Raw genomic sequence first — 26,343 nt, 5'->3', positions numbered from 1 at the left:
TCTTGGGCCTTCCAGGGCCCTAGTGCACGGTATTAGCTAGAGTGACCTAAGCATAGAGGCTCAGGTAAGACCAAGTGGCTGTGCTGGGCAGCCCAGAGGGCGGGCAGCCCTTGTACAAGGTCACCCAGGTTCCTCTGCCCTGTGGCCCTGCCACTCGCTAAGTACGACACAGTTCTGTGGGAACCTGGCCCGCGAGCCCCACACGCAAGCTCCAGCTGAGCGAGAAGGGACGTGCAGGTGGGAGGGCGTGACCGGTCGTACACATCATTTCGGCTCACACCCCACTGACCGGAACCTGGGAAGCCAGTCTCCAGCGAGGCAATCTACACTGGACCGACTAAAACCCAGGAGGTTCTACTGGTAAAAGGAATGGGGCAATCAGCATCACTTCTTAACCAGGACTGAGCCATTATTCACATCCTCAGCATGGATCCAGAGGCTGGAGGAATCAGCATCTGGACACGGGGACTAAGATAAAGGCAAGGATGATGAGAAGAGAGGTCAGTCAGAAATCCAGGAAACCCCCTGCTGGCCTCTTACACGGAGCTTCCTCTGCTAAGAACTCTGTTCCCTGGATAATCCCCATTGACGGTATTTTGAAGGGAAAAACACGAATAAACGCACCATCTCCCAGCTCTGTCCAGCATTCCTCCCTGGCCGACCCCTGGGCCCGGGGAATCCTCGTCCACAGGGAGACCAGAGAGGAAAAGCTGCCACCCAGACCCAGGGTCTGGTCCCAGTTCGACCAGCCGGGCCCTGTGGATGTGAACCCCGCCCGACTCGCTCCTGCACCTCAAAACAGGGCCGTGAGCAGACCGGATGGACCTCTTCCAGCTCCAGTGCGGAACGGTCTGAGTGTCCGTCTTCCCTGTGCCGCCACGCCGATGAAATTCCCACTTCGAAAGCAGTGGCTGGTGTACGTGATCGCGGCCAGCTGTTGTCCCAGCTGTGAGACCGGCCGTGGCGTGCAAGGACCCCGCCAAGGACAGTGGTCCAGATGTGGGTGAAAGAAGAATGAAATTCTCCTCCTCCTGCCACACGCACCAGGACTCAGCACTGGGAAGTGAGTTCAATGGTAATGCGCTTCCCACTGTTTAAATAGTTTCACTCAAGACTGTGTTTGAAGAAATAGTTCAGGGCTCAAAGGTTTAACACCATCGTACAAGACATTGTAACTTGTGCTCTTAAGCAATCTCTAAGGTAAAAAAAAGTTCCCCAAGAAAGTCCTTTATAAACTAAGAGTCAAATGGCACAAAAGAGCAATTCAATTATATGTATTTCAATTTTTCCTTCTGGCGCTAGGCAAGAGGGTCTGAGGAAATGTATTCCAAAGGCCTGTGTTCAAGGGTAAGGCCCAGAGGGATAGTGGAATCGTTTTATCTTTGTGAGCATAACCTCGAAAGAAAGGGTCTTAAAACGAAGGCGAACCTTCAGGGATACAGCTTCACTGTTGCCACCACCCACTCAGCTGTCAGTCCTCACAGAACCTTCCAGCTCCTAAAACACCGGCTCCAGACTAGCCGAGCTGTCCTGCCTCGGGACCCCCGGTCCTCTCTCACCTCCCACCTCTCCAGCTACGGACACACGTAGGCACCGTCTCCACCGAGGGCCGCTGCCTGGGGGAAGCGCCTCCCCGATACTCAGTGGCTCCACACGGGTCCTCTGCCAAGTGCACATTCCCACGAACTGCACCTCATAAACCACAGCATTCTTGAGGAAGAAAAACCATCAAGTCACGTTAAAATAAGACACAGACCTTCGTGAAAATAGAGTCATCACATTTATTACTTTCATTAGGTTGCCATTACATGAAGAATTCCTATGACTAATGTTCCATGTTTCTTGACATGCAAGAGTTAGCATTAATAGCTTAAGTTACTATAAATACTGCCGCCTGGAAGCAGTACAGCAGTTTTAGAGTTTTAAGACGACAGCCGTATTACTCAGTCTCCTTCGGCGAGAATCAGAAGGTTCTGAACAGCTGGTTCGGAAGGTAGCCAAGGTGCAGAAAAGACGTCTGCGCCTCCTTTTCAAGGGCAGCCAACTCGTGAACTGTAGGTGCCAGAACATCCACGTGGCCTTTATAGTTCCCACCTGCATCACACACGGAGCACAGAGCGAAGTAAATGACCTGCCTGAAACAACTTGTCGGCAAGACTTTGGCTCAACTGCATCAGTTTCAACGTCGCTTCTAGCAATAAAAATGTACTACGGGCAGGTTATCTCCAAAACTCAGCGTTCTAAAATGTTAAATCATTACAAATCCAGGATTCGGCCTCACTAACAGCTGTCCCAATACCCCCATCCGGCCTTCCCGTCCTCGTCCTTGATTGGGGAAAACACAAGGTTAGTCTGGATCTTAACAAAATTTCAGGAATGAGCAAAGGGCATTCCAGGCAAAGGGGAGGATAGGCTGGTTACCACTGAACTAAGTCAAAGGTTTCTGATTCTTCACTCAAAATCACGACACTCGTTCCTTAAAAAGTCTATAAATGTTCAACTACTCATATGACATTAACACATCGCGAGAGGCAGCTACACTGCTTCATTCACATACATCATACAATAAAAATGCCGTGGACAGGTACAGGCAGGTGCTATGAGAATAATAAAGAGGGAGTAACATGCTAAAAATATACACTTAACATCCTATATGATAAAAAGCTAATATGCAAATCAACCAATGGCAGAATGACCGGTCACTATGACGTGCACTGACCACCAGGGGGCAGACGCTCAACTCAGGAGCTGCCCCGGGGGTCAGTGCACTCCCACAGGGGGAGTGCCGCTCAGCCAGAAGCCCTGAGCCAGGCTCATGGCTGGCGAGCGCCTCTCCTGCCTCCACAGCAGCACTAAGGATGTCCAGCAGCGCTAAGCTATCAGTCGGACATCTCCCAAGAGCTCCAGGATTGCGAGATGGTGCAGGCCGGGTTGAGGGACACCTGCCCCAAGTGCATGAATTTCATGCACCGGGCCTCTAGTTATGAAATAAAAGTACTTGCTTCTTAAACTGATGCTCAGAGAGGAAACATTCTAATTTAAAACAGAATTAAAAGTAATTCAAAGCTTACCACCAGCTGCCCGTTTTTGTCCATAGGTAACTTTGCCATCAAATTCATCCACAGGTACCTTTATATCTGGCTCAACCTGAGAAATGGTACAGTTCAGGTGTTCTTCAACCTCAGAGAGCAACTAAGAAAGGGAGAGAAAATTTCATTTTGACAAGAGTTGCATTTTAGTAGCATTAAATAAAAGCAGGAAGCTGTACAATACTTAGTATAAATGGAAGATAGATTTCTGAAGAGATGGACTCACAGTTACAATTTATAAACTACAGCTAACATCATAATCAATTACTCAATACTTTCCCTCCTAAGTGACAACAGATAAGTGCTGATAGGACTTTTGCAAACAAATGCAGTCTACTTTCCAACTGTGATAAGCTTTTGGCACCTTACCTGCATCTCATTGTACCATATGGTGCAGCCACCATCCTCCTTGAGCCTGGTGTTGTAACACCCCTTCCCACGGCTGCTACACACATGGTACCAGACCTAAAGAGGGAGGAGGAATGAACATGCGTGGAGACGGAAACACGCTCGAATGCTCTATTGTCACCTTGTTTTTAATATTGTCTGTCCTCGAGGCAGACTGCAGGTGCGGCCACTACCGCCACTGCTCAGTAGCTCTTTCTTAACCAGGTCTCCCGAAAGAACTCTTCTTGAAAATAATCCAACAGTTTTTCCAAAATGGATGTCAGTTATAGAAAGCAATTCTCACATAGAAACAAGGATGAAAAAGTACATATTGGAGAATGCTATATCAAGATGAGCATAAAAAGTAAGTTCAAATCTCTTTCCTAAGAAAATAAAGCAAAAAGCAAAATGAACTGATTTGGGCAATGAATATAAGGGGATTCTTTAGTCTTGCAACTTTTCTATAAATCTGAAATTATATCAAAATAGTAAGTTACACTCTCCCCCTTCCCCCCATAAAGTCTTCTATGGCACCATGCCAGAGTTTAAATACATTTTGGTGAAAACAATTATTTTAAAGCTATTAGGACAAATAACATTTTGCATTTTTCCCTTCCAAACTTTATCCTATTTATCCATTTAGTGAACACTGACCAAAAAAAAGGCTACAATGAGGTCACTCATATTCCCTGTGCCACCAAATTCAATGGGAGTGGGAAACCCCACTGCTTTTCGTTCCAACATCTAAGAAAAATGTGGCAACATAAACAGTGAATGCGATACAGCACTGAGGGGATTACCTTCTCTTTTTCTGTTGCCACCAGGGAAATGGCCAGGCCCATCCTGAAAGAGGTGAACAGTCTCATTAGACCCCGCCCCCCAGCACAGACGCTCCGAGAGGAGGGAAGGGCTGCAGTACCTCTCAGCTCTGCCGACCCGGCCGATCCGGTGGACATAGTTCTGCTTCTCATCAGGCAGGGTGACATTTATGACTGTAAATGAAATTGGTCATTACCAACTGCCATGAGTTTCTAAATATTTTGAAAATATTCATTTACTACTTTAAATTCCATAAAATTCCATCTGTAGGTATAAAAAGTCTTTTTACCGTAAGGAACACCGTGGATATCAATTCCTCTGGCAGCTACATCTGTGCAAATCAAGAATCTTACGTCTCCTTTCTACAGAGAACAAAGAGGACAGAAAGGCATTTATCAACACATACACAAAAAAATAAACACAACACTGTCTTTCCACTGAGAACTCTAGTAACCACTGAGTTACTTTCAGATTAGAGACCCGGATCATCTTAATCCTCTGGGCCACCTCTTGAATTTTTAAGTTACGGTTCACTAACTACAACATTTAAGGTGAATAAATCAATGACTAGATTCATTTGGCTTTGCTTTTCTCTTACATCAAAGATATTAAACCTTTGCTAAAATTTGGCTTTATCTTCAGAAATCCTGATAGGTAATTCAAGAGAAAAATAGAATAGAACAAACTATAAAAACAGAAGCATTATTTTTACCCTTGCATTGAAATTCAGAATACTAGATATTTCCTCAATGCGTGTGAGGAAAAAATGCTAAAGAGAAGGGGCAGAGAGTGCCCCCTGGTGCTCACTAAGGAAATACACATCAGCCTGGGATGGGGTCTGGCCCAGGCACAGCACAGTTAGAGCTCTGGGGGAGGGGGAAGGGCACACTGGGTTTTGGTCCAGTACAGTGGTCGGCAAACTCATTAGTCAACAGAGCCAAATATCAACAGGACAACGATTGAAATTTCTTTTCAGAGCCAAGTTTTTTAAACTTAAACTTCTTCTAACGCCACTTCTTCAAAATAGACTCGCCCAGGCCGTGGTATTTTGTGGAAGAGCCACACTCAAGGGGCCAAAGAGCCGCATGTGGCTCGCGAGCCGCAGGTTGCCGACCACGGGTCCAGTAAAATGCCCAGATACAGAGGGGCGGCCCCCCTGAGTAAACCAGGCCAATCCATGTATCTTGTCATCCACATCAATCCAGAGCATGGATGGGAACACATCCGAAATTCCCCACACTCTCACCTTTTCCACGGTGCTCCTGAGAGAATGCATTATGTACGGAAATGAACACACTGTGATAAACAGTAAGGGTTCTTGTGGGTGCAGGCTACTGACCTTGGGTCTAAAGGGCTCAAGCCCCACCCACCTCATAACCTATTCATGTGCTGTAGCTGGGATGGTCTGGCCCAAACAATTAAAACTCTATATTTAATTCTACAAAACCCTATTTTGACACCTGTCTGGAAATAATCTAAATATTAAGTTTTCTTGGGCATCACTATAAGCTTTTTCAGAGGCTCACAGACATTGTTTACCTATCTAATGATGCTTCTAAAAATATCTACCTGAACGAATTTAACTAAAACTTTCTCAAATTAAAAATTCTTGTTACAGTTGTGTTGTGCTGATAGAGAATGTGTAATTTACCATCTGACCTTAACGATGACTAAGCACAGCCATGAATGGAATACACCAGCGAGGACAGAAATATTTTGAAATTTCTAGGACAAGAAGTGCTTTATGAATATTAACTGGAACTGATTAAAACCAGATACAACTCTCCTCTTTCGTATTAAGGAAATGTAAACTATTTCAATGCCAATACCTTAAATCTTTCCAAGTTCTGCTTTCTCTCATGAGGCTTTCTGTCGCCATGCAGACAAACACAGGAGAACTGGTGTCCCTTCTTATCAGGCCCTAGTGGAAGGCAGAGTAAAAGTTAACCGTGGCAAACACTAGCCTCAGAGTCAGGCTATAATGGTACCAATAATTCTATGGAAATCTACGTCACAAACCAGGGTTAACACAATCAGGCCAAGTGCCACTAAAATGAACTCCCTGGCATTAAATTTGATTTTGCTTTAAAGGACATTTTAAGCCACCTTCCCAATCTGCAGAAGTAAATAAAGCAGCATGCCAATGAAATATATTAATAAGAGGAAAATACATGTGGACACCAGGAACTTCACCTGTACCATACGAAGCGAAAAACAAAAAGTAGGTAAAAGAGGTTCTTTTTTTTTTTTTTTTAAGAGGTTATTCTTGGAAGAATCAAAACAGGCACTAAGAAGTCCACGCCCTTACTAAAGGCCACGCCCACAAGCCTGCCCTCCTGAAGGTGTCAGACCTCACGGACCACCGGTTGGCGACCGACCGTTGATCTACACAACTCAGTTATCTGAGCCAGTGGCTGGGCCAACCTCTGCCTTGAACAGACTTTAGTCCCCTGGTATATGTTAAATAGTGCTCCCGCATATATCCAGATGTTCCACAGCCATCTCTTACTCTGTAATTTCTAACTGTTCTGCTTTTTCTCATTTCCCCCTTCTTCCTTTCTTATTTAGCCTTATGTAGATTAAGGTTTTTTCCTCACATACCGATTTGAAAGACATACATTCCATTACTTAGGAGATAGATACACTTGAAATTTTAACATTACTCAATAACTTCACCCTCCTTCCAAATGACACAGGTCCTGAACACTGTGACCCACGCTCACTGTAATGGAACGACCCCTGTGGAAACGGGCTCATCTTACAGAAAAGCACTGGGTCAGCACACACACAGCGCACCATCCCTGCTTTCCATTCTGTGCGCATTCTAGACTGCATCAACCGGAGATTAATATCCGACTAAATGAGGGAATAAGCACAATTTACTTCAAGTAAGGAAGCCTTACCTCCTCCTTGTTGCATAAAATACTGCTCCAAGTTGTCACAGTCGATTTTGGTTCTACAGAAGATAATTGCTTGGTCCATCTTGTGTTCCCTGATGGCCCGCACGGCATACTCCCCCTTCAGGATTTTAATAGCTTCAGACCACATCTCTTAAATATCACCAGCGGGAAACAAAAACACAGACTCTCAATCTGAACTGCCATGGACACAAATAATTAGTCACAGACTTGCTGCTTAACTCACTTAAACTCTGCTTCAAGTGGTGCCAGTTTGTGGGGTCCCAAAACACCTCTAACCATCCCTCCTATGAGGGACACACACACACACACACACACACACACACACACACAGGAAAACACAACCACACAATCTTACCTTTTACGGAGAAATCTATTGTGCCTCACATTAACTTCCCTAAATGTGCCATAAATGTTTAACCCCATTTAAAAACAAGTAACATACTTTCTAAGTTAACCTAAACACCTAAAAGTTCCTACTTCCCTCTATGAAGTAAAGACCGTACATCAAACCTAGCTAGTAATTTCTTAGGCACCAACCTCCAAATCTTTCTTTTTCAATGGAAACTGGGCTATAGTCTGGCAACCACCTCATCACATTTTACTGTGTAACCCGAAGTGTGTCTAAGGTCTCCGTGGTCATCGCTAATCGTAGTATAAAACGAAGCAGAAGTTTCACGAGGAAAGGCAATGCAGCAGCAGACACTGACCTCATAGGCTGCATGCCCGCACAGGAGGCACGTTACTGTGAACGAGCAGAGCCTTTGCTCCTCCCTCTCCTTCAGAGGCCAGCTGAGCACACACCAGCCAGCGGAGCCGCAGATAAAATGGCTCACAGGAACCCTCTTCAACCAAGACTGCAGATATCCCCGAGCCGAGTGCAGCCCACCCAGGCCACCACCCACTTGCGACACCTGATACCGGCCAAGCAGCCTAACGGACTGAAGATGCGTCCCAGGCTCTCTAAGCGCTGTCCTTGCATCACACTGATCTCCATCCATTTTTAAAACATGTACATGAGACACACTGTCTGAGCTCTGCATACAAATATCTTAACTGAATTGGAATTTAATGTAAGGCTTTTAAAAAACCGATAAACAATGTAATGATAGGCAGTTTCAGCTTGGGAAGATGAGGAAGTTCTGAGATGGGCGGTGGTGGTTACACAGGACTGTACTTAATGCCACTGAACTATCCACTTAAAAATGGTTAAAGCCAACTTGACCTGAGGTGGGTATGACAGGACAGAGGCATATGCAGATTAAAGGAAGGTGCTGGTGAGAAAATGAATAAAGAACTGACCTTGTCCCAAAAGGTCTGGGAGGTAACCCCTGAGCCCCTGAAATGTCCCGCCTGTCTTTGTGTACCTGGGGGCTTGGCCTATGCTACAGATGCTAGTCTACGCTAACAATGCGATTCATGGTGGGGCCTTGGTCACGCAGCATCAGCTCAACCTCTGGAGGGAATGGAGACCAGCCCTCTCTATCTCTTTAAATACCACCCTCCTCTCTGATCTTGCTGCTCACAACAACAGCACCTATCTGACTTCTTATGATTATGTTATGTCACCTGGCCTGTGTGTGTAGGGAAGATGGGGCCATCCTAACATCCCCAATGCAATCTGGGAGCTCAGTTCTGAAACGGCATCTCCCACTCGTCATCTGTCTAGAGGAGAGGCACTGCTGAACTGAGTCTGGTACCCCTTTCACCAGCATGGTTCTACCCTGGTCAATGGTGCGCCCTCTGGGCCCTCCCAGGGAATGTGATTGCGGATAGGTTTCCAGGTTTACATCACACAGCCACTCTAGCACGCTAACTTCTGTGAACTTCTTAATCCCTAGTTTCACTGCTTTCCATGGAAAATATCCCAAAAGGTTAAAATGGTAAATGTTATGTTACGGATACTGATTCAAGAAGAACCAATAAACCATTTCTAGGTCACATCTGTATCTCTCCCAAAGCTGTAGCTCAAGACCTTTGTTATCTAGTTTACTGAAATGAAGAACCCCTGGAATTCAGCGTCAATATAATATAATCTGTCACCAGAGAAATGTTTCCTATGATCAGTGAGCATTCTATAATATAAAATACCTCTGATTCAGATGCCAGGAGGCTAATATCTTAAATTCAGTCACTAATATTCCTCTAAGTTGACTAGTATCCGTTTTTCTACCATTTCTTTCTTATTTTGGTTGCTTTTATTTTCAGATTTCCTTTCTACTTTTATAGATCCCATAAAACAGGGCATAAACACAATAAAATATACCAATTTGTTTTCACAATCTTTCAGCTCCTTTCACTTACGTTTTACTTACCTGGACTGTTAGCACCAGGTCTTGTGTTATCTTTTGCATGTACTTCATCCGTCTACCAAACAGCAAGGACACAAAAGGGGTGGGGAGTGGTTTAAGCAACAATTCAGAACAGGTGTTATTTTTTACAAGAAGAGAACTGTATTTATCTTTAGGCTGCACTTTAGACATTTATCTTTATAATCTGTAGGCAAGTGTTCTTCAGATTCAGAAAAACCCTTTATTAACTGCAGGTCTAAGGCTAACCAATATTAAATGTAATAACAAAAATACAAAGGTCACCCTAACCCAGTGGTTGGCAAACTGCGGCTCGAAAGCCACATGCGGCTCACAAGCCGCGGTTTGCCGCTCTGTTGACTAATGAGTTTGCCAACCACTGCCCTAACCGGTTTGGCTGTGGATAGAGCATCAAGGGCCCCAGGTTCGATTCCAGTCAAGGGCATGTACCTTGGTTGCGGCACATCCCCAGTAGGGAGTGTGCAGGAGGCAGCTGATCGATGTTTCTCTCTCACTGATGTTTCTAACTCTCTATCCCTCTCCCTTCCTCTCTGTAAAAATCAATAAAATATATTTTTAAAAAAATACAAAGGTCGTTTTTAGAACTTTGTGTATTCATAATAAACATACCCTTATATAATGGCAAATCCAGTAACAGTGGGGGAAAATGACACGATGGACACATGAAATTAATTTGAAAAAAAAATAAGGCACATCAAGAAAACACTAAACTACTACTAAAAAGGAAATCACTGCATCTGACATCAGGTCTATATATACAGGTAATCCTGTTTATTTATAAAAATTTTACCAAAAGCAACTTTATAGACAGAAAAGTAAAAGATGAGTCCGTCACTTATCCCATGCCCTAGAGGCCTAACGTTTTCCTAAACTCCTGCTCAACTTCTCTTTACTGAGGAAAACTACCTGGTTGTGTTAAGCATCACCGAGAGCCGAGGTAAAGCTAGTTTCCGACTGCTTTCCTCCGTGCCAATGTTCACACTAGAGAGACTTACTCTAATGTGGTTTTTCCCAAGCCTTTCCCAGAGCCTGTCCGCTTTGGGATTCACTGGGACCACCACGTGGTGCACGGTGTCTGGGACGGAATCTTCGCCTTTTAAATCAACCCACGTGGGAAAATGCATTATCTTCTCAGACAGTTTCTTTACATCAAAAGAATGCAAAGTAGCAGAGCAAACGATCACCTATGAATAGAAAGATCAAAGTTTAGGTAAACTTTCATTTTATAACAATAACTCCACCAACGACATGGATGTGGGCCACGACGTACACTACGCCTGGAACCTGAAGACAAGTTCAGTGCCCGACTCTGTAGCCATTAGTGGTGTGGCTTCGGGCAAGTTCCTCTCTCTGAGCTCAGACCCTCTAGTCAGTAGAGTCTGCTGCCACAGAAATCATGACTCTATTCCTCGGGGCACAACAAAAACTAAGTAAGATGAAAAGGTTTTGAAGATCTAAATTTAAAGTTTAGACTTACCTAAAAACTTACCAACTTCTCTAACCTGGACCTTTCCCTTTGTATTATATAATCAAGTACTAAAGAAAACGGCTCATAGAGCAGTTCATCAGAAAACACTAAAAGACGTGAACGTCAGATAAAAACTAAGCCCTGATACGTAATGAGTATGCACATGTCTTTAAGATGTTAGACCTTTACCTGCAGCCTTTTCCCATCGGAGGTGATCTGAGGGATCTGACTGTGCATCCTATTGATAAAATCCGAGTAGCCTTGAGAGAGAAGCCCGTCCTGTGTGAGAAGCAAAGAAAAGCGTTGGTTTTAAATCAGGATCTACACCTTTCTTTTCTGAAACAAACGTAAAATGTAAGATGTAGAAACTAATTCATACAGATATACATCCACGTATTTTTTAAGTGATTATTTTCTCTTGGATAGTTAAAGACAAGTTGTAAGTTCACTTTAAACCTCATGTGACTAAAACACAATGCAAACACCACACACTTTAGTATTCATGAAAGAATAGGAGAGTTAACAGCTATTACATGTCCTAAGCATATGATTTAATATGGAAAACAACAACAACAAAAACCCCTGAAAACTACTGCATCCCTCCTGAAATTAATCTGCAAGTATGTTGCAAGAGCTCCAACACATTAATGTCTTTTCATACAGTTTCATTTGCAACTATGACAGAGGAATAATTTGTAATGTGTAAAAAATTACGTACACACAAAAATAACTATTTGGAAAGATAAACAAACCTACACATCTAGTAACAAGAGCAGTAAAACAAACAATGAGGTATCCATACAACAGACCATTAGACAGCCTTTAAAAATCTTTTATGAATAACAACATGAAAACTTAACAATACTACATTTAAAAAAAAGCTTTCCTAGATGCCTCAAAGCTTGATTTCAACTACATAAAATAACATTTACATAAATACAGAAGTGGAAGAAAATATACCAAACTGGTAACAATGATTATCTCTAGGTATTTGAATCATGACTGAATTATATTTTTAATTTATTTTACATATTTCATCTTCAAAAATAAAAGCGAACACTTTAAAAAGCATAACATATTTCAACATACGGCTTCGTCCAGGACCAGGAACCTAACTTGGGACAAGTTCAGCTTCCCGGTGGACACCAGGTCATCCAGTCTCCCCGGAGTGCCGACGACTATATCCACCTGAAAACATCAAAGAAGCACCGATGGAACCCGAGAAAATAACTCGGTTTAGTTAGAAAAGCCTGAGAAATACATTAACCTGACTTGTGTAATGACACCAACTACTCCACCAGGTCTTGACCGCACATGTGCACAATGCTGCAACTTTAAAAGATTTTTAAAAATTAAAGAGCTCTACTCTGTCGCTCCAAAGCTGACTTCTGCTGCAGACGCACACAGGGCTAAGGCTGAGCCAGAGGATGGTGGAAGACAACAGGAGAAGAGAAGGTAAGATGGAAAGAACAGACGAGAACACCCTAGATCCCGAGCAGAAGGAAACTGACTCCTACCGAGAGAGCTCGGAGCAGCACTGCCTGACTGCCATCGCTCCGCCAGCACTCAGGCCGGGCTGACGGAAGCAGACCTAACTCCCTGAGCTCTGCAGCTGCAAAATAGGAGTGAAGGAATTTAGTAACTTAGGAAAAAATAGATTTGGGTTTAGGGAACCAAGATTGGGAATGAACATATTAACTATCTCTTCAACCACTAAAATATAACAGACTAAATAAGAATATACTGCAATATTACTATCTTAGAATATTACTATCTTAACAAGTCCAATACATAACATGATTCCTTGCTCTTAACAGGCCACACTGGGTCAAATCTAAATCATTCAGAATGAAATTTCCTTTGCCGGGCGCCAATGTAATGGGAGGGAGGGCATGTTTGCACCCCATGACTCAGTGCCAGGTGGCTTAGACTGAATGAGAAAACAGTAAGGAAGGAAATGGAAATGTGTCAGGAAGAGGTTATTTCATACATAGAAAATATTTTATAAGGCATCCGTGGGGAGGGGTGTGGGATGGGAATGGGGGGATGAGGACAAATATGTGACACCTTAATCAATAAAGAAATTTAAAAAAACATATATATTTTATAAGGTCCTACCGAATTGAAGAGCACAGCTAGCAATTACTCTAATGAAGATCACAGCTTAGCTTTGTCCTTTATAAACGCATGGCTGAGCACAGCCATTAAGACTTCTCCTTCACGTCTCTGACCTCATCTCCCCCCTATTGGGGCCAGGTCTTAGCATCCTCACCCATCAAATTTATACTTTTTTGACCTTGTTTCCATCTCTTGAAACACAACACAACTATACTGCCAAAACGACCACTCATGATGTGACTTTTTAAAAATCAGAAGTACAACTTACCCCATTATCTAAAACAGAGAGCTGATCCCGGGCTGCCACACCTCCAATTATCAGAAGCTCCCTGAAATAAATAGCAGAATAATAATGCAGAAAAACGTTAAAGTGCGCTTACTGTGTGAGCTGTACCCATCTCTTTTCGGTGGAAATGAAGTTGAGTAAGTAACGGAGGAAGAACCCACAGGAAAGTGGGAAGTAGGAAGGACACGAAGCGCTCCATACCCAGGAGCCTATGAATGCGCTAGTGTGGAAAGCGAGCAGAGCGGGCAAGCACGGAGCACTCACACAAGCCCTCATCACAGCCTCCAGGGGCTCCGGCCTCGTTTCAATCACCTTTCACACGTAATGGTTGTATGTGTAGAGAACAGCTCTGAAATAATATGTAAATATCAAGTTTTAAAGTTGCCGCAGGCAGAATAACTAAAAACTGAGGGATGAAGTAGAAGGAGATTTACTAGTACTTTTCATAGAATATCCTTTAGTTGTTTGAATTTTTCTCATTCAAAATACTTCAAAAAGAATGGTTAGGTTAAAAAAATTGCCTTATGTCAAGACAATTCAATGGAGGGAAAGAAGTCCTTTCAACAAACGGTGCTAGACAAATGGATATGCACATGCAAAAGAGTGAAGTTAAACCTCCCCTTTCTATCATACACAAACATGAACTCAAAATGAACCACAGACCTAGTGAAAGACCTAACACTATAAACACTTAGAAAAAAACACAGGCGTCAGCTTTCTTGACCCTGGGTTAGGCAAAGTCTCCTTATACTAGGTGTAATAATTATGTTAATAATGCGGGGGTTTTTCAATAGATGGAGTTACACATGTTGATATACTAGAATATGTGATTTGATATGTATGCTATTTTGTCGTATTGACAGCAAGCTTCAAAACTTCATGTCAAATTTTCTGAAGGTGTTAACAGCACAGATATTTTTACGCTTAAAAATGTCGAATTTTGTGCCAAAAAAAGAGCATTTGCAGAAGTTTTAATTCATTATTTTGAAGAAAAATTTATCGTATACTTCGGGAAACTTATGGTGTACATGCTCCATCTCAAGATACTTGTGAACGCTGGTTTAAACGCTTTAAAGGTGATGGTTTCGATGTGAAAGACAAAGAACATCCAGGTCAACCGAAAAAGTTTGAAGACCAACAATTACAAGCATTATTGGATGAAGATGCAAGTCAAACTCCAAAACAACCTGCAGAAAGATTAAACGTTGTTCAACAAACAATTTCTGATCGTTTACAAGCAATGGGCAAGATTGTAAAGGAAGGAAAATGGGTGCCACATCAACTGAACGAAAGACAAATGGAAAACCCAAAAGTCATCAGGAAAATGCTGCTTTAATGACACGAAGAAAGTCTTTTTGCATCAAATTGTGACTGACTGGCGATGAAAAGTGGATTTATTTTGAGAATCCCAAACGCACAAAATCATAGGTTGACTGGGTCAACCATCAACATCGACTGCAAGGCCAAATTGCTTCGGAAAGAAGACAATACTCTGCGTTTGGTGGGATCAGGAAGGTGTGGTGTATTATGAGTTTCTAAAACCAGGTGAAACCGTTAATACTAATCGCTACCAATAACATATAATCAATTTGAACCATGCTTTGATTGTGAAATGAACATAATGTGCCAGAAGACACGGCAAAGTAATTTTGCTTCATGATGACGCACCATCACACACTTCAAAACCAGTTAAAGACACGTTAAAAGATCTTGCCTGGGAAGTATTAACCCACCCGCCGTATTCACCAGACCTTGCTCCTTCAGATTACCACTTGTTCCGATCGATGGAACACACACTTTCTGAGCAGCACTTCAAAACGTATGAAGAAGTGGAAAATTGGTCTCTGAAGGGTTTGCCTCAAAACAAGAAAAGTTCTACTGGGACGGTATCCACAAATTACCTGAGGATGGGGGAAATGAGTAGCTAGCGATAGACATTACTTTGAATAAAGCACTTCTGATGCTTCTCTTAAAATTATTGTGTTTTCTTTGATTACAAAATCCGCCATTATTAACCAGTACACTTGGTATACCACACCAAAAACAAAAGCAACAAATGAAAAAAATACATAAATTGGACTTCATAAAAATTAAAACTTTTGTATTTCAAAGGACACTAATAAAAGCATGAAAAGACAGCCCACAGAATGGGAGAAAATATTTGCAAATCAGACAGAGCTTACAGTGTGTGTGTGTGTGTGTGTGTGTGTGTGTGTGTAAAAACTCTTCAAACTCAACAATGAAAACACAAATAACTAAACTGAAAAATAGGCAGGGAATTTGAACAGACATTACAAATGGCCAATAAGCTCATGAGAGATGTTGAACATCATTAGCTACACAGAAATGCAAATCAGAGCCACAATGAGATACCAGCTTCCACCCATTGGGGAGGCGACAGTCAAAGACAGATGTAAGTTTGGTGAAGACTGAACCCTCACACATTACTAACAGCCATGTCAAACGGTGCTGTCGCTTTGGGAAGCAGATTGGCAGTTCCTGAAAATGCTGAACATGTAGCTACTATGGCCCAGCAATTACACCCCCAGGTATACATCCAAGAGAAATGGAAATGTCCACACAAAACTCGTCCACTCATGTTCACAGCACGACAGCCAAAAAGTGGAAACAACCCAAATGCCCATCAACTAATGTAGGAATAAACAAAAAGGTGGTACATGCATAAAACGAACACTTTTCAGCAGCTTAAAGGAATTAAGTATTGATCCATGCTCCCACACTGATAAACCTCAAAAACAATATGCCAAGTCAGAGAAGCCAGTCACAGGAGAGCACATACTGTCCAGTCCACTGACATAAAACGTCATAGAAGGCAAATGGACAGACAGAAAATGAGCCAGTGGAAAATTCCCCTGCAGGCTGAGGAGTACAAAGAACAGCCGTCTGAGGGAGTGACATCTGAAGGGGATGGGTAACGCTACGTATTTGAAACAAGGAACACACACCAACACGTGACAGTGCGGAGGATGAAGGCGAGGCACGCACAGTGAGTGTACCCAGGGGGACAGGACAGGCTGGTACAGCTCGGTTAGCTTCACAGAAAGACCACGCCTTGAGCTGGGTTTTCAAAGGAGAGGCTCATTTCTAAATACAAAATCAATAACCCACAATGTCACCATCTTAAAATATACATTAATTTTACTACTTATGTTCCCTTCCAGCCTTTGGCCCCAGGCATATCAATCTTTACACATAATGACAGCATAAAAACCAATTCATATTAGCATTGTCCATTCTTCCAAAACACTCCTATGAGGAGTTCCGAGTCTCTCTCACTAAACAGAGGTCTGCTTACAAGCTCCTCCAGGGCTTTGCCTATCCCACCCTCAAGGCACTCATCACTTGTCCTGCTGTTTCTCTCCCCACTGTCCCCACACTCCCACACCTAATTCTATAAAAGCAAAGACTAATTCTCATGTCATATCCCTGACCCCTAGCCTAAGACTCCACACACAGTAATCTTCAAATAATAACTGGATAAGTAAAAAGCATGAATCCTGAAAACAAAATTAGGAATTATTCTATCAAAAAGTTTTATTAAGTTTCCTTTATCCCTGAATGAGTTTTACTTGTAAGTAAGATCAATATTAAAGAGATGGGCCTGCATGATGCCAATAATTCAAAGTCTTTGAAATCAGACAGTGATGGTTACAGTGCTGTGGCTTTACTAAAAACCACTGAAACTGTACAACTTCCGAGGATGAATTTTATAGTGAATTTTGTTTCAATAAAAAAATAATTCAGAGTAAAATGAACAAAAATCAAGTGGCAAATCAACTACTTATATGTCATGACCTTCCTTCACCAAATTAAAAGGGATCTACTGCTGAGCAAGAAGTCCCACATGATTAACTTTACTTGGTAGAAAGAGCCCTCTACCTGGACAGTGACCAGTCTGAGCACCCAAAGGGAAGGTCACCACCGTGAGACAGCGACAGTAACGTCACTGCGCTGTCACCACCATGCCAGAAAGAGAGCGGTGTATTTCCTATGCAAATGAAGTGAGGAATCTACCACCAAATGAAATGCTCCCTTTAAAGGGCCAATTTTTGCTCCGATCCCATTTGGCAAACCATGACTCTTCATGTAAGAGACACAGAAAGAAATCTCAATTTACTTTTACCATCAAACTTACCACTTAAGCAGTTTTATATAGAAACTGCTATTTTACATCAGAGTTAAATACACTCACATTTACGTGTGTATGTATACACACTGAATTTCTACCTCATTTTTTCTACCTTACTTTTCTTCCCAACCACCTCAAACCTAAAGACAGTAGGCTTCGGACACAAACGGAAGCTTTACCTTAATTTCGGGTTATCAACATATTTCTTAAACTGCTTGACGTTGTTCAGAGTTTGTTCAGCTAACTCTCGGGAGGGTTCGACGATGAGAGCTTTGGGCGCATTGGGAAGGAACTTGGTCTGTGCCACCTGCGCGCTACCTGAAGAGAAGAAAAGGATCAGAACACATCCAAACCGCACTGAAGTACCTTTATTCGCAAAACATGCGTGCAAATAGTCCAGTATCAAAATTTTAAATAACAACTGTCCAAAGTATAGGAAATAGCCAAACAAAACACAATAAAGCTAAGATTGCCTAAATGAACTAAGGTTTCTTTAAATCTACTTGCAGAATTGCCACTGACTGGTAGGCTTCATGATAAACTAAGTTATGAAATGTACTTACTTTGAATAACTGCAGCAGACAAGGCAGTACAATGGGTAAGAGTCTGAGCTTTGGAGGCAACTGCCCACGTCTGAATTCAGTTCTACCACGTACTGGTTCTGAGACCTGAGGAGGTCACTTCACGTCCCCACTCCTCAAGTTCTCTGTCTGAAAATGGGAGGACACTACCTCACCGGCTGTCGGGAGCTGAGTAATCGGTGTGAAGCACCAGCACCTGCTGTGGCACTTAAAGTGCACACGTTACAAACACTAGCGTCGTCATCATTGGGATCCCCACAATGCCGGAACTGAAACCAGGTACTTAGGAGTTTACGCATTCAGTTTTGAAATTGTTTTCCTGATGTGTGCCTACACCAGCCGGGGGCACAGGTAACTAACTTGCTAAGAGAAGCCTTACCTACGGGAGTTTTCACCTGCCCCCCATCCTGACTGAAATCCCCCCCACACACACACCTGCCAGGTGCAATACCTGTGTGCTGGGATTTGACAACGCAGCTGTCCGGCGCCTTGGACAGACCTACAAAACCGTCTTTTGGTGGAAACTTAAATTCTTCTTCACCGAAGTTGAATTTTAGTTCAGCATTCTAGCAGGGAATACAGGAGAAAATGGCAATTCTTCCTCTAACAGCCAATTAATTAGCCAATACACAGTAATGCCGATCAAAGGAGCTGTGGTCCCAGCAAAATTCTTCTAACTGGATTCTCACTTACCTTCAAAACACAGGCGGGAAAGAGGGCTTGGTTCTTCATATGTGGTGGGATTTCAAATGCCAAACCAAGGTCTTTTCCTTAAAAAGAAAAAAAAAGAAGAGATAAAGAACTTATATGCATATATGCATAACCCATGGACACAGACAACAGTGTGGTAGGCCTGGGGGGGGGGGGGTGGAGGGTCATGGAAAGAATCAAAGGGGGGAGGAGGGGACTTATGTAATGCTTTGAACAATACAAACTTAAAATAAATTGATAATTTAAAAAACAAAAAAATCGAAACGCCTTCTCTGACCGCCCTGTGTAAAATAGCACCCCTCCCCCACGTGCTTACACCATCCACCCACCAACCCACCTGCATTCCCGCTTCCCCTCAGGCTACCTGGATGGCTGTGCTGCCTAATGCCACCCCCTGCACTCTTACCTAGTCCTGAAATGGCACAGGTAACCGCTTACTTGATTTCACCATTCAGATGGTAAGTATCTCAAACTTACCCTGTCCCAAATAGCACTGCTATCATCCAACTGGCTCCCGCCACTGCCAAAACCCACCCACCCACCGACCAGTCTGTATCCAACACAGCAAAATAGTGACGCTGTTAACCAAAGACAGACGATGCCAATTCTCTACTCAAAACCCTAGTGGCGCCCTGGCTGGTTGGCTCAGTGGATAGACCGTCGGCCTGCGGACTAAAGGGTCCCAGGTTCGATTCTGGTCAAGGGCACGTGCCCAGGTTGCAGGCTTGATCCCCAGTAGGGGGCGTGCAGGAGGAGCCGATCCATGATCCTCTCTCATCATGGACGTTTCTCTCTCTCTCTCTCCCTCTCCCTTCCTCTCTGAAATCAATAAAAATATATTAAAAAACAAACAAAACAAAAAAAAACCCTAGTGGCTTCCACTTCACTCTAAATAAAAAGTCTGTATGATGACCAGTAAGGCCCTAGCTGCCGGCCTCACTACCTCACTGGTTTAACGTCTATCACCCGCCCCCAGGCTCAGGGGGCTCCAGACCCACTGGCCCCTCACTGTTCCTCAGATACCCCAAGCACACTTTCACCTCGGGGCCTTTGCATTTACTTTTCCCTCTGCCGGAAAAACTCTTCCGAGATACCCATCTGCTCATTCAGATTCCTACTCAAATGTCAGCTTATCTCCGACCATCCTGTATAAAACAGCACCCCTCCCCCGGCTGCTATCACTCTGCCTCCCTTACACCGAGTTAGCCTCTCCTTCAGTGCACCTGGCCCCTTGACATACTGGCTGTCAGTCTCTCCCCACCATAGGCAAGCCCCACAGACGTAAACATGTTTGCCTACTGTGCCACGCCAGCACGGCCAAGGGTGAACCCGAGTGGGGGCAGTGAAGGATGAGAAAAGACAGACAAGAGAAGGAAAGCTGGGACTCGGTGGGACGCTGCTTCCCTGAGGGGGACCCAGCAGCGCCCAGGACCACAAGCCGTGTCTTTATTTTATAGCCGATGCCTCGGGGCAAAGAAAGGGCGTGGTCAAGATGTTTACAACATTCTCGTGGGTTTCGATCCTGCTCAATGACATGCACCTGATCCAGCTTTGTTTACTTGCAGCCTCTATCACTCAGGCACGTGGGGCCACGTGTTCGGACCATAGGTTCAAGCTCACAACTACAGCTGTTGGCTGTAACTGTGCTGGGAGGGCTCTGCCCTCCAAGCTGGGACTTGCACGTGGCCACGAGAGGACTGTGCCCTCTTATCAGTCCAAGGCTTGAACCTGTCCAAACACTGTAGCTGCGCCCCACAGCCTACTCCATTTTCTGCTGAATCTCTAGCACCTTACCAGGGTGCCTGGCATATACCAAATGCTCAATTAAGTATTTGTTTAAAAAAATAAAAATAGGGAGGGAGGATTGAAGAGGGTGAGGGAATTTCAAATATCACAAATATACCTTCTCTAACACAACAATCCAGAGAAAGCTTACCATTTTTGGAGAATTTGATGTGTCCTTTATCTATATCTAGGTAACACCCAATGGTATCATGCATAGTGAATTCCTAGAAAACCAGAAAGTCAAGTGCTGTTAATAAAGCAAATCCATAAAGAAAGTTCAAATATACCTGCATCAAAAGTATGTACTTCAAAATAACCCCTTGAAGCTTGAATGTAGTTGTTAAAAGACCTATTATACTGGTAGCATTTCATACAGAATAGAAGCATCTGACAGGCTTTATAGAACCAACATAACTAAACTCATCAGTATTAGATTACCATGATAGAGATCAAGAAAGGAGAATAATGTGTTAAGTCAAAGCCCAAATCAAAATGGGGTCAACACAGAAGACAAAGTAATATGCCTTGGAGGGGCTAAGTGAATTTTGTAACATTCCTTCCCTGAAGTCCAAATCTGAACCACTATGGAAAATACAGGGTGGGCAAAAGTAGGTTTACAGTTGTGAGTACGTGAGTTTATTCTTGTATTAGTTATTATTACATTACTTATTATATTAGCCTACCTTGCCCACCCTTTATTCAGATAATCCACTTGAATTTGAGGATCATTTCTATTCCTTCAGTCATGTCATGACTGACCAACTAAGTACACACAAGAAAACTTACTAATGCTATGACCAAGTCAATAAAACAACTTACCTCTCCATAGTTATCAAACTGTTTATTATGGGATTTCTTTCCTGTTCCACCAAAGCCAAACCCAAACTTGTCAGTACCTAGGTTTAAAAAAGTATTTTACTTATGAGGTGAGATATAAAATTAAACGCCCTGTAAACGAGATTTTCAAATTTACAGTAACTGTGGTATGTATTTATACACAATAACTTTACTCTGACTTCACTCATATTTTTAACCTATTCCTCATTTTATAGTTATAATATACTAGAGGCCTGGTGCACGAATTCGTGCACGGGTGGGGTCCGGCCGGCCCACCCTAATCAGGGCAATCGGGGGCAGGGACTGGGCTGGGGGGGGGGGGCAGGGTGGTTGGTGGGGGGCCCCACCTCCTGTTCAAACTCAAGGTTGAACTCCCAATTGAGGGGACAATTTGCATATTAGCCTTTTATTATATAGGAAGGATATTTTTTATTACTTCAAATCTTTTTTGAAATGGTTTGAGGGACAGATGTTATTTCCATGTCTCTAAAACAGGCGTCCTCAAACTACGGCCCGCGGGCCACATGTGGGTGTTTTTGCCATTTTGTTTTTTTACTTCAAAATAAGATACGTGCAGTGTGCATAGGAATTTGTTCATAGTTTTTTTTAAACTATAGTCCGGCCCTCCAACGGTCTGAGGGACAGTGAACTGGCCCCCTGTTTAAAAAGTTTGAGGACCCCTGCTCTAAAACATATACTTTATATGGTCACGTGTTAACAACTCACAAGTATCAAACGCGGTTTCCTTTGGAAGCACTTACCTAGGTCTAAGGAAGCCTGCATGGAGGACCAGCCGACTCTGCACAGTCCCTGGTCATGACAGGACACTTCGTAGTAGTGCTTCCCTGCAAGGGCAAAACGCTTTAAGGTTTTATCAGTTACACACGTGGCCATTTTCCATGTGGCCACTTTCCCACCGTTTCTCAATTATAATTTGTATGACCCAGATGAAGACCTGTAGGTCTTTCTGTCACATTAAAAGTCTTTTGGATCCTTGCCATAAAGCTATGGTAAGAAAGTTCATTTATTAATAATTACCTCTAAAGTTTACAGGTGTACAAATGCAGTTTAATACCTTTCGTTAGTCCTTTAGTAGCTCTACATCCATGCCACTCCTTCACTTCTCGGCTTTGACAGCAAAGACCATCTGACCCAATTGCTGGATTTGAGAAAAGCACAGAACACCATGTCAGTACAGATGATAAATCATGCACTCTGAAACAGTCTCCTTCATCTCACTAATAAGGTAATGCCTTCGCTTGGTGCAACGGTCCAGCGAATGAGGCGTGCCGATTCCTGAGTGACAGCAACCTCTTCCCCACGAGTAGAGTAACGGCCCCTATTCATCCCCTGGAGGGCCTTGGCCATGTTGGGGACTGGTTTCTCTACAGTCATCTTTCCCCAGGACAGGATTTTACTGCAACAATCCAGAAAGGAATCGAAGCAGCACCTAATCTGACTTTCATAAGAGCAGCTGTATCACCAACACAAATGTGTTTAGTCAACTGTTCTCTAAATGTGTTCAGACAACTGTTCTCTTTAAAGAAATGGATTCCTACGGATGACACAGCACCCACTCATCAATACCTGCTGCTTTGATCTTATGCTAAAATTAGAGCCTGAGTGAATACCGTGCTAAAAGGAAAACAGGAACTGCGTCTGGCTTGCTCCCCAACCCATTAACCCACAAACATAATAAGGGAGGGCAGGAAAGGCTCCCATAAACAAGCCTGTAGTTGTTATATGCTAATATCAGAACGCTAGAAGATGGAGTTCTTAACACACATCACCGTCAGTCCCAGTGCTTATTGGTGCTTAACAGCTTTCAGTAAATGGGCTTTTGTGTGTAGCACAAAGAAACAAGAGCTCGTGCCCTGGTTCAGGCTAGAGACTCATGCTCAGCACCTGAATGTAGAACCAACTTTTAAAAAGTACATTTTACTTCACATATCAGAAATTAAATTACCAAAATAAACATTCTTACTCAACGGGTACTACATTATGTAAAATAGAACTTTAAAGTTCTTTGGCAATGGCAAGCCCTTAATTTTGTCATATTTAAAATTCTGTATGCATATATACAACATAAACTTTAATATAAATTAGATAATCATGATGGAGAGTAGCGGTTTGGGTGTTTTGGCATGGTTTCTCATGTCCACTCTACATTTCTCTGCATCCTGCCTTTCTTAGCAGCACCTGATGAAAATTCAACTAAGTCACCCTATTCTTGACACTGATCACTTATGACAACCCCACAGCGCTGACTCATTCTTCGCTGACTCATTCTTCCTAATGGCTTCACAACAGTCCTTCCATACACCCTAGGCTTTGTTAACCATCCCTTAGCAATAACATTCACTTGGTTGGCAGTTTTAACCCTTATAATGCTCCACCAAACAGTGTTGTATGCACATCCTATATACTGCCACTTTCATTCCAAAGAGTTAGAACTTCCAGGAATATCTCTCTGTGTGTATATATATATATTTTAATTTTTATAGGTAATGGCAAACTGCTTTCCCAAAAGGCAATAATCCGTATCGCTTATCACTTTTTGGGATTACTGCCAATCAGATGGGTAACTTTAATTTCCATTTCCCTCTGTCCTGTAAACTTGATCCTGGCATGTTTATTGCCATTTGGACTGGCTCCGCTGTGAACTGCCTATTCCTATTCTTTGCCCCCTTTCCTTATTGGTTGTTTATCTCTTTCTTACCAAAAACAAGTATCTATGCAAGAACTCTTTAGTAGTTTATAAGGATTGTTTCTTTCATCAACATTGCAAGTATTCTTTCCATATTTATTTTTATCTCTTGACTTTTCCCTGTAATATCTTTTCCACATATATTTTTTACAATTTTAAACAAACAGACCTATATCTTTTATAATTTCTGAGTTCCTTATTTGGGTTAGGAGAATTTCCACACCCCTAAATTGGACATGTAATATACAAGTATATACATGTAGTATATGTACACATATATAAGTCTTAAATACATACAAAATTTGTTCCTAAATAGGAGACAAGTCAATTTCACATTACTCCAGATGGATCAATTGTGCTAAAACCCTTACTGAATAAATCACCCTTTTCCCACTGAAATTATTATTTTTTCAACATATTAACATTTTATATATACTTGGATGCATTTCCATTGTATTTCATTGATTTATCTGTCTATTCCTATGTCCGTACTAAACTGTGAAACTGTAGTAACTATATTCTAAAATTTGGTGAATTAAATCTTTATTTACTTGATGTCATAATTTTGATACTCAGGTATTATTACAAGCAAGTTTCTGATTTATAAATGAGTTGCTAAAATCTATCCACTTACCAAAAGCAGATCCTCTGTCATATGGGTTCATTTGCCACTTGTTGAGCACTAAATGAATATAACAACAGTTACCACAAATGTATGAAATTAAAAATACTTTGTCAAAAATAAAGCACATATTTTATATAATTTAACTCCACTAGATGCAACTTTACACATTATTTTAAATGTACAAGTAAAAAGTGTTGGTGTTTTATTAGCAGCAACACTGAAATTGAACACTGAAACACAGTAATAATCTCTGGCCTATCTGGGGATGAAACTTTCCTCCTCACTGCTTCAGTGCACTTTGCATTTGATGGCATCCATCTTTGTTGTAACCGAGGGCACTGATACAATCAAGTTCTGGTAACTGAACAAGCTGACTTCAATCAAAATAAAAATAACTAACATATCAAGATCTAATTATCATTTCATCATTGTTTTTTAAAAAGCAAGTCCTTCATCTCACAAAATTCAGTACCATATTCAAGAGTCACAAAATGTTTCCTTACTTTAATGGGACCAGCATTTTCCTTTTCTAAAACACCTTCACGGTATATGGATATTCAAAGGATCATAACAGCTATCAAGAACTCTGTGTTTTCAGCCCAACTTTTTTAAATTTCTGATCAAACGATATCAATCATCTGCATAAATCCCTTGAATAATGGAGAAATAACTTTCTCTTGAGGTTCTCAAGAGAACTTCAATTGCTGGCTCAATCTAGTTACTCAGAAGTTAAACAGAAGTTTCATCCAGATTATTTCTCTTGGTCCTGGTCCTACTTTATAGAGGAATTGTCTCTCTCCAGATCCTTTCAATGGTTTAACAATTCTCTCTTCTACTTGTGTCTGTATGTTTAAATATGCAGTTTCTTTTCCTCATAGGAGGACATGGTTAGAACTATTACCATTCCGGTTATCCTCTGAAAGCATTCCCGTTTATAACCATCTCTCATAAACACTGGTTTAAAGTTGTTACAAGTTTTTAAATTATTTTTAAATAGGCCAATAGTCTAAATAGTTCATATCCTATCTGTCTCACAATTCATTTACAAATGAGTTATGCTCTAAATGGCATTTAGCATCCCTGCTTCCAGTGCACCGAATGCCAATACCACCACACAGACCCTGACAATAAAAATGCACACCCAAACCTCACACCTGCACATGCCAGGAATGAGAATAACTAATTTATACAAAAGGGAAATATTACTACGCAAACATTACCTGAAGCACCAGTTTTAATTGTTGTTTTCCCCTTTTTGCCTTCCTGTTGGTCTTTCAGAGTTTCATAAACTATCTGGATAACTGGAATGCTGAAAGCCTAAAAAGAAACAATGGTTCCATATATCACCATTCAGATATCAATGTCAATTTACTAGTTAGTATAAATTACCGAAGTTATGCATGCACATTAAATAATTACACATATTTCAGATTGCCATCCAATTTGCCCAAACCTCAAATTCCAGGAAGACTCACAAGACAGCTGACTGAATGAAGATAACAGGAGCCACCTGACAGCTCCAAAAACAAAGA

At 42.2% G+C, this 26,343-nt stretch overlaps 1 protein-coding gene across 2 annotated transcripts in view; it reads right to left on the bottom strand.

Moving 5' to 3' along the window:
- Positions 1-1,767: 1,767 nt before the first annotated feature.
- Positions 1,768-26,343, bottom strand: part of DDX1 (DEAD-box helicase 1) — a 28,937-nt gene continuing 4,361 nt past the window's right edge. The window contains exons 5-26 of one of the 2 annotated variants that reach the window (XM_054728126.1): positions 26,032-26,128; positions 24,821-24,868; positions 22,555-22,638; positions 22,245-22,324; positions 21,462-21,542; positions 20,794-20,866; positions 18,840-18,916; positions 18,598-18,712; positions 17,745-17,883; positions 13,398-13,458; positions 12,101-12,199; positions 11,201-11,290; positions 10,539-10,727; positions 9,529-9,580; positions 7,199-7,345; positions 6,125-6,216; positions 4,585-4,657; positions 4,396-4,468; positions 4,277-4,319; positions 3,459-3,554; positions 3,072-3,192; positions 1,768-2,094 (exon numbers count right to left, since the gene is read on the bottom strand). In XM_054728126.1, coding sequence (XP_054584101.1) covers positions 1,964-2,094; positions 3,072-3,192; positions 3,459-3,554; positions 4,277-4,319; positions 4,396-4,468; positions 4,585-4,657; positions 6,125-6,216; positions 7,199-7,345; positions 9,529-9,580; positions 10,539-10,727; positions 11,201-11,290; positions 12,101-12,199; positions 13,398-13,458; positions 17,745-17,883; positions 18,598-18,712; positions 18,840-18,916; positions 20,794-20,866; positions 21,462-21,542; positions 22,245-22,324; positions 22,555-22,638; positions 24,821-24,868; positions 26,032-26,128 — 2,061 coding nt within the window. In that variant the 3' untranslated portion in view covers positions 1,768-1,963. The remainder of the gene's footprint in view (positions 2,095-3,071; positions 3,193-3,458; positions 3,555-4,276; positions 4,320-4,395; positions 4,469-4,584; positions 4,658-6,124; positions 6,217-7,198; positions 7,346-9,528; positions 9,581-10,538; positions 10,728-11,200; positions 11,291-12,100; positions 12,200-13,397; positions 13,459-17,744; positions 17,884-18,597; positions 18,713-18,839; positions 18,917-20,793; positions 20,867-21,461; positions 21,543-22,244; positions 22,325-22,554; positions 22,639-24,820; positions 24,869-26,031; positions 26,129-26,343) is intronic. The other variant, XM_054728127.1, reaches the window with a different exon arrangement.

Source organism: Eptesicus fuscus, chromosome 16 (assembly GCF_027574615.1).
Source record: "Eptesicus fuscus isolate TK198812 chromosome 16, DD_ASM_mEF_20220401, whole genome shotgun sequence".
Lineage (NCBI taxonomy): Eukaryota > Metazoa > Chordata > Mammalia > Chiroptera > Vespertilionidae > Eptesicus > Eptesicus fuscus.
Note: the sequence above shows the minus strand (reverse complement) of the source record. Positions and strands in the feature narration are given on the sequence as shown.